Source organism: Neltuma alba, unplaced genomic scaffold (assembly GCF_004799145.2).
Source record: "Neltuma alba isolate B1F8T4 unplaced genomic scaffold, ASM479914v2 tig00011524_pilon, whole genome shotgun sequence".
In the NCBI taxonomy this organism is placed as follows: Eukaryota; Viridiplantae; Streptophyta; class Magnoliopsida; order Fabales; family Fabaceae; genus Neltuma; species Neltuma alba.
The window spans coordinates 329,056-338,256 of record NW_021636190.1 but is presented as its reverse complement, the minus strand read 5'-3'; the positions used below and the strand labels follow the sequence as shown (position 1 = coordinate 338,256).

The 9,201-nt window shown below is 36.8% G+C and overlaps 1 protein-coding gene and 1 pseudogene across 1 annotated transcript; both read left to right on the top strand.

Annotated features, from left to right (window-relative positions):
- The first annotated feature begins 657 nt into the window (after positions 1-657).
- LOC114714688 (uncharacterized) lies at positions 658-2,081 on the top strand (annotated as a pseudogene).
- Positions 2,082-5,449: 3,368 nt separating this feature from the next.
- Positions 5,450-8,693, top strand: LOC114714689 (plant UBX domain-containing protein 4). Its single transcript, XM_028899447.1, has 4 exons — positions 5,450-5,665; positions 6,983-7,268; positions 7,660-7,755; positions 7,937-8,693. Exons 1-4 carry the CDS (start codon positions 5,520-5,522, stop codon positions 8,312-8,314), a joined length of 906 nt encoding a protein of 301 aa, XP_028755280.1. The 5' UTR covers positions 5,450-5,519; the 3' UTR covers positions 8,315-8,693.
- The last annotated feature ends 508 nt before the right edge of the window (positions 8,694-9,201 follow it).

The following is a 9,201-nucleotide window of genomic DNA, read 5'->3' as shown; positions in this document are numbered from 1 at the left end:
ATTATATATTTGAATGATTCATATTTATAAGGAAATTAACTATTTCTTTGGTTGTAATAATGATTTTTTTTTTCAAAAAATGGTGTATAATTACTTAATTAGTATATTATCAATTACTACTTGAAAGTAAACCTCGTTTTAAATTAATTGACAGAAAAGGACTGAGACATAATGAAAATACAATAAATATAATAAAGATTTTTAACAAATACTACAGGTACTAGATTCTTATGAATTTAAAAAATTTTCCTTTTTTTAAAATATTGATTCATCCTTAAATTTTCACCATTTATATTCTGCCAAATGGTTGGCTTTGTGCGACACATGCTCCTTCCTTGCAATACATAAATAGACTCAACCTCCGACCCCTACCCTAATTATTTTTCATTCAATGCAATTATTTATCAATTTCGGTCCCTTAAAATTAAAAAAAAAACTTAGTATATTTGTGAAAATTACTAACACAGGCGGTCATTTTCTAGGGCCATAAACAAAATAGGGAAATTGATAGATGCGCGTTGGTAATTGTATTTTTAATTGGAAAAAAAAAAACAGTTACGAAAACAAAAAGGCCTATGTTGGATGAGTTTTTAAATGGCTTCATTTCGCTCTGCTTCCTTTTAATGCTTGGTTGGCTCGTTGTGAGCTGTGAATTCTCCTCACACACTCCTTCCGAAACTCTCAGCCTTCTTCTTCATAACGCCATTGAGCCACCCCCATCTTGTTCTTCTTCAATCTCTCTCTGAAATCTCCATGGATTCCAACAAAACACAAAACCCACAACCTCAATCTCTTTCTCCATCTATTCGAAGAAGCAGCGTTTGCAATTCCCCCGAATTTGAGTTCTGGATGGTCCGAAACCCGTCTTTCCCTCAACCCAACCTCCTCTCCGCCGATGAGCTCTTTGTCGATGGCGTTCTCCTCCCGCTCCATCTCCTCCACCATAACATATCTGACCCATCAGACCCGACTGTGCGCCCGGACGCCGAGACGATCGTCTCGGAGCCACCGGATCCGGAGCCTGGGCCCCCACCAGAGGCATCGTCGGCCATAACAGATTCGACTGCCACGACGTCGTTTCCTCGTCGAAGAGGTGGAAAGACATTTTCAAAAAGAGCGAGAAGAAGAGCGAGGAGAACAAGAGCTCATCGGAAGAGAAAGGGAAGAAAAAGAAGAAGAGAAGAAAAAAAGCACCAACGGTGCGAGTTCCGCGGAGTTGAACATCAACATATGGCCGTTCTCGCGGAGTAGGTCCGCAGGAAATGCTGGCACCCGACCCAAATTATTTCCCGGAGCTCCCGCAACCCGGAAGGTGAACAGCGCGCCTTGCTCTCGGAGCAATTCAGCCGGGGAGTCCAAGTCACGAAAATGGCCCAGCAGTCCCGGTCGGGCCGGGGTCCATGTGGGTCGGAGCAGTCCCGTTTGGCAGGTACGCCGTACAGGATCCACCTCGAAGAACTCCGAACCTGTGGTTCTAAATACCAAGGGGTCAAGAAGAGAAACCCCCGCGAATCGCCGGAGTAAAACGAGCACCACCACAACCAACACCGGCGGCGGTAGCGCAAAGGCCAGAGTTTTGAACCTAAACGTCCCCATGTGCATTGGTTATAGACAGCATTTGAGTTGCAGAAGCGACGACAAAGCCGGCGCCGGGGCCGATGCTGGTCCTGCCGCCGACTGCAGCGTCGCTGATAACGGAGGTGTTGGTAACGCTGCGGGAAGTGGTGGGAATCTGTTCAATTTGAGGAGCCTTTTCACTAAAAAGAGCATGGTAACATCGCACTAGTAATATCTAATATAACTACCATATACAGTAAAATAAATATTTGCTCCGAAGTTTTATTTTCAATCTTTCCTTCTCCTTAGATTAACCTGTTGCTTTCTCTTATTGATTATCTTTGTAAAGAGAGCTTTGTGGTAAAGCGGATAGTATATAGTGTGCTGGATTGTATGTAAGAGAAAAAGCTGTGTTTCTGACTTACAGATGAAAAGTTAAGGGGTAGATTGGTGAGTGTGATAGGGTCATGGTAGCTAGCTATTAGAGGGGCATGTTATGGTTCCTCTTTGGGTGTATTGTGTTCTCAAAGCATCCCCAAATGTTATTTTGAAAGTTTCTTTCTGACTATTGCCTCTTTCAGCATCCTGCCTGTGGCTTTTACCATTGGTACTCCTCCGGTCCTAATTATAAGACTCAATTGACTTATTTGAGGAGATTAAGGAAGTAAGTTAAGTTGGTTATTTATAATAAATAAGTGTTGTTATTCTTAAAATATCCTTGCTAATTAAGTATATTGGCTAAAACTATCATTATTAGAAGGATTATCTTGAAAAAAAATGCATAAATATAAGAGAGAAAATGGATTGGGTCTTATAATTAGGACCAAATAAAAAGTTAAATTGAGTCTTATAATAAGGACCGGAGGAGTATTTTATATGTGAAATTTGACATGATTGAGATGAGCAGAATTATTACCTGCTAATAATGTGATTTTTTTCCCCCATGGTCAAATGAAAATCTGCTATGTAGGAGGATGACAAAAAAAGAAAAAGGTTTTTTTTTTAAATGAAGTTGAAATTATATGCAACTGAGATGCGTTGTTTAATTGGATTAATGATCGATTATTGTTTTTTTTTTTACCAGCGATTAATGATCGATTATTGATCAGAGTAATAATAATGATGGTGATAATAATAATAATAGGAGTAATGGGAGTACTATATCATTTATGATAGAGCAGGGGTCTCCTGATAAAGCTGAATCCACTGGTGTTTTTAAGGACGAGCCTTCTTTAAGACAGCCTAGTCAGTAACCCGAGTCCTAACGAAAGTTAATTTTTCCATGACATGGCAAGATAATTAAGATGTAAAATATGCATTATACTCCTATAAGCATTATTTATCACCCAATGTGTTTAAAATTAATTTTTAATAACTAGTATTTTTTTTATCATTAATTTTTATCTTGAGACATAACATGGGATTATCTAACATGTATGGAGTTGCTTTTATCTATTCTATTTCGTTATGTTGGTCCTAAAGAACGAGTAATTGAATGAATATTATACCATTATTTAAAAAAAAAAAAAAGAGTAAACACAAGGTTTTGTGCAAGAAAAAGCTGCTGTGGGCTGTAACTTCGAAGCTCACATCCAAATGCATGGGCCAGTGTTGCAGGCTCTGAATCTATTGGTTCTGGAAACTGCAAAGACAAGTTATTAATGTAGTGAAATGGGAAAGAGCCATGCTCCGAAGCAGCAATTGATGAGAGCTTTGTAATCACAATTTTTTTTTTTGGGTACCCATCTCAGTTTATCGGAGTTTTGCTCTAACTATATCTGGATCCGACCTGCATCGCGCACTTGGTTATAGTGGATGAGTTTTTTAACAAGGATTTCTGTATACGTTGATACTCGAACTCGAAACCTCGCTTAAGCGGTACCTAACCGCTTACTACTTGGACCAACTGCTGTTGGTTGTAATCACAAAATTGTTTTCAGAGGAAGAGAGAATCGTGGCCTCCGTTATGTTTGGGCCCTTTCCTAGGTCCATTTCTCACAAGTCATAAGCGCCTTCTTTTAAGTTTTAACTCCCCCATCTGCACGTGCTCTTCTCACGTGAACGAGTGATGAGCTGTCGATTGTTTGGTGATTCATTGTTTCTCTTCCCACTTGCATATGTTGATTGCCTCCATCATTTCTTCTGCCTTTCCCGACTTATAATTACTTTGCAATATTATTAGTTATTGCTCATTAACGATGAATATTAAAAATAAATATTTTCATAGTTTATAATATATACATGGAAACATTTTTAATTAGTTAAACATGATTATTATTATAAAATAATTTTACAAATTTAAATCAAATATTTGATATATAAATAAAAATTTTTATTTTAAAAAATATTTGGGTTTTTAATCCAATCATATAAATATGTATTCCTTTTCTAATGTACTCCTTCGATCCTTAATATAGGATTTAATTAGAAGGTTGATCTTGATTTTAAATATATGACCTATTTGTTATATTTACCAATTCTTTCCTAAATTATCCCTATTAAATATTAAATACTATAATAATACTTATTCCTGATTAATAATACACCTATATATATTTTTTTGGGTCAGGTGAGCTGTTCGTATTATGAATAATATGCTTTATTGTATACATTTTAATATTTTATGGTCTTGATTCCTACTTTATATAAAATTAAAATCTAATACGAGATAAAAAGATCTAAGATGAGTATATAATTTTAAGCGTTAAAATAATATGCTTTTACACATTTTATAGTCTGGGTTAATTTAAATTATGATTAAAAAAATCTCTTAATTATACGGCACATCACACTTCTTCTTAAGAAGAGGTCAGGGGTTCTACCACAAGAATTGGCGTGAGTGCATGCGCGTGAAGTGTGGGTCTGCAACGGACTTGAAGTAACCAAAAAAAAAAAAACCTCCTAACTGAGGGTATTTTCAGAAACATATACCATATTTATGATTATTATCTAACTTATCTAAATTTTTTAATTTAATCAAAATAGTTAAATAGATCATATATTAAAAACTGGAAGAGTACTAAATATAATTATCATATTGACATCCGCAAAATAATATTTCATGAGCCAAATGGGCTCGTAAATATTCTTACTCATTAGAAGCCATCCAGATCCACATAAAACTAGTATCCCAGAAGGCCATTTGTTATTTATCCAATTCCAACCCATGAACCAAGTACAGGTCAGTGCGGTGATGCACCGGCCCAAAAAAGTTAGTGAGACAAATTTAATACAAAAAGATCTGAGCAAATATCTCACAAAATACATATCAGCTTGCAAAAGAAAATCTTATTAAAAATATTTGAATTTTAATATCTTATCAATACCATTTAGGGCTTGTTTAGAATGATTTATAAGTAATTTTTTAATCATGATTTACAGAATACAATACAAGTATGTGATAGGAGTTGTCACGGTTTATGTGTGTTCATAAGTGTCTTTAACAGCTGATTTAATTATAAACTATCTTGAAATAATCTTTAATATGTATTTTGTTTTTGCAAATTTATTTAAAATCATGGGGTAACTAATTTACATTTGATTAACGATAATGATGATTATAGTTTACCTAATCTAATCTAACATGAAGAAATTAAAGATACATCTACTTAATGGCTTATCTTAGACAAATTAGCTTATAATTACGACTTTAAAAACTCTATATTCTATTAATGATGATGATGACTATACTAAATCACGGGTTGAAGACCTTCGCATTTCACTAATGACTCTGCTCTATCGGAAAATTAAGAAATTCAAAAAGGGTACACATGGCAAAACGGGCAAAGATAACGATTGACGGCGTTATGTACCTATTTTAGCTCCTACGCGCTTTGGCGGAGCGTGATGTACAAGGGATTCGGGCGGCAGCATATATTGTCTCTATTCTTAATCTTTTTCTCTCTGCCTCTTCTAGTCTCTCTATTCTGCGCGGGTTGCGACGGTAGAAGCAGAAAAAATCAATGGCGTCGGGGGACAGGAAAGCATCGAAGGCATCGAGCAGTCGCGCAGGAAGAATCCGCACACTATCGGATCTGAACAGGCCGTCGGCCGACTCCGACAGCGACTCTGATGGGCCGCAGGAGTATTACACCGGTGGAGAAAAGAGGTTTCTTTTCTCCATCCCCTCCTGTTTATTCGACATAAAAATCTCAATTTCCTTAAATTCTTTATGGTGTTTGATTTCGCGTCGAGTAGCTCCCGCGAGCTCTTTACCTTTCATTTCTTTCTTGTTTTTCCTATTTAAAATGTCTAATCACTTGTTTGTTCGAATAAAAAGAGGGGGCGTGGAATTAGGAGTTCAATTTCATTGTTTTGTCCTGAATTGAACCTGTTTCTTGTATCAAATGCTTTAGATTCTTGACTTACATTCCATTGGATCGGTACTGATGTGTCCGTTCCCTGGGCACTAATTGCGAAATCAAGACCCGCAGAGAGAGAGCTATGAGTTGAATAGCCTGATGCAGTGGAGTATAGGGGTTAAGCTAGTGTTTGGGCATTGAAATATAATATTGAGTCAGCATAAGAAGCCATTATTTTAGGACTAGTTATAATTGTCATTAGCAGGATATTAGCATACTCCAATTATAAGCAAGCTTAATCTGTGACATATTTCTGGCGATGCCATATCAATCTGCTCATAAACAGATGGATTACTTAGTTGCTGACCTCCCGGCAATTTGTAGACCATTTTTTTACCAATTAGAATCTCTTAGCTTCGGTGTACTTGATGTATCTTGGTATGCATAAATATTATGGTGGTAGTTTACCAATTACTGCTCTTGCAATTATTAGAGCGGATTTAAATCATGTAGATATAATACCCCTTAAACTACTAGGTTGATTTTATTCAGTGGCTAGTTCTGATGGAGTTTTTCTTTGGTTTCCCTGTTCTCAGTCTCCCCTTGTTTTCTTTCTTTGATGATTTCTTATCTTCGAATTCTGTCTTTTTTTTCTTCCACCTTGTCTTAATACAATTGTTATTCTGTTGTGGAAAAAATGTATAAATGGGATGTGAGCTTTATCTTCTTATTACTAGGTGCCTGTATTATTTAGTTTGTCTTCCTATTAGATTTTAACGTTTGAACCTCCCAAAAAAAAAAATTGATGTGATCATTGATGACTAATATCCCTTCTCACATGAAAATTTTGGTTCACTTGTCTGCCTGCTGAACAATTAATTTTTGCCTCTAGTAAAGTGTTCCTTTATGCTCTTGTAGTCTGCATTGGCATAGCATATGTTTCAGCCCACTTAGAGTCTGGCAGTCGTGCTTTCTGAACTGCACATTTAATATGCATATGCTTTCCCTGATGCAACTAGATGTACATCAAGACTATTTATTGATAAAAAAACTGTGTCTTCAGCTGATACTATGATTCGGAACTTTTCTACTAGTTATTTAACATTTATCTGTTACATCTCCAGTGGAATGCTTGTCCAAGATCCTTCAAAGGGCAATGATGTGGATGCAATTTTCAATCAAGCAAGGCAACTGGGAGCTATAGAAAGGCCTGTTGATCAACTCCAGGATCCACCTAGGTCAACAAGCTTTACTGGAACTGCACGATTACTCTCAGGAGAAACTGTACAATCGACTTCTCAACAACCTGAGTCTTTTGTTCACAACATTGTTTTTTGGAGTGATGGCTTCACTGTAAATGATGGACCTTTGAGGAGGTTGGATGATCCTGAGAATGCTTCATTCCTAGAGGTAAACTGTTTTTATTTACAATGTTGGAAGCTGCATGCAACCCAAATAAGAATTGATCAGTATTAGAAGATTGCGATTTTTATATTTATTATTCACAGAATGACAGAATAATGAAATATGTCTGGAATTTTTGTTTTATCTCTACTTACTGAACCTCAACTAAGAATTCCCTTCACTGAAAACCACATGCGCAACCGCTTGACAAGAGAACTGTTTCCAAAGCATATTGGTTGGAGTGCTCTGAAAGCTGCGCTTGAAATGAGCCATGAGATTGTCAAATGATTATTTCAATATCTTTCTGGAATCTGGAGTGCTATTTTTTTCTTGGTTACAGTGATAGATTTGCTTTTAATGATTAATTAATTATTATAGTTACTATGTTTCAATGCAGAGTATCAAAAAGTCTGAGTGTCCAAAAGAGCTTGAACCTGCAGACAGGAGGTCATCAGTCAATGTTAACCTCATAAGGAGGACTGAAAAATACCCAGTGAGTTCTCTGTTGTATTTGTCCCCTCTCCAATTTTCTTTGTAACCAGCGTGAAATTGGTTGGTTTCTCTTTGTTCCTTTCTGTAGCTTTTGAATATTCCCAGTATTTTTCTAGAACAATCCTGACCTGGTATCTGTGGGCCCGTTCAATAAATTACATTCGAATCTGTTACATCTGCAGGAACCTGAAAAGCGCCATGTTCCGTTCCAGGGAGTGGGAAGAACTCTAGGAAGCAGCTCTACTTCAGCAGCACCCGAGACAAATGTTGCCTCAGCTCCATCCAATGCTCCTCCCCCGTCTGCGGGACTGGTTGTGGATCAGTCCCTGCCATCAACCTCCATTCAGATTAGGCTAGCTGATGGGAGTCGCTTGATATCTCAATTTAATTATCATCACACAATCAGTGATATCCGTGGATTTATTAATGCGTCTAGGCCTGGGGGCACGCCAAGTTACCAACTTCAGGTGATGGGGTTTCCCCCAAAGCTTCTGACTGATGAAACTCGAACCATAGAGCAGGAAGGACTGGCAAATTCGGTGGTCATCCAGAAATTCTAATGAACATCACAAAACCTGCTGCTTCCTGGTCATTGCTGGTTTAATCGCGGTATTTACAAAGTGAACTTGTTTTCTCTTCATCAAACTTGACAGCGTTTAGTGACAGTTTCTTTGAGGGCTTTTAGCTTCGGACGACCTAATTGGTGTTATTCAAGTTTTATCGTGTATATTTCTCGATTCAGGATCAGTAGGATGGAAACTTTGAACCTAATGCCTGTGTTTGGAGCAAAGTGAGGATAATTGATGACTGTATGTACTGTCTTTCTGCTAGCATAAGAGGCGGTTTTATATAATCTCGATTGAACTCTTGTTTCACTTGTCCAAATGTAGAAAGTGCTCTTCTGAACTGTGCAAATGTGATTCCGAGTGATATTTTATAGCATCTACACAGTCAAAATCAAGTAAAGCCTAATCATATTGGATATTAGGCCTTGCAAGTGTACCCTTAGTGCTAGGAGATGATATCGTGGGGGGTGTTTATCTAGAGCCTAGTTTTTTTAGTCTAGTGGGTAGGTGGCACTTTTTGTTCTCCAAAATCCAAATGCTTTACTCGAAACTTGTTCCGAAAGATTAGCATGACATTGATTCAAACTTTCGTATCGATATATGCATGTTAATCACAATTTATCAACCTGAAGAATCATGCTACCGCTCAATATAGGCGCAAATCGTTAATATGGATTACCTTTAGTGGACGTATATTTTACATTTGAATAAACCTGAGAAGAAAAGAAAGTATAACCAACTTAATTATTTTTTATAAATAATGAAATGCAAACTTTTCATACAATCATTTTTTTTTAAATGTTTTGTAGTGTATGACGATGGGCCCACTTTTAATATAAAAATCTTTCAAAGAAACAAGTAGATATGTTAATATGTCATCT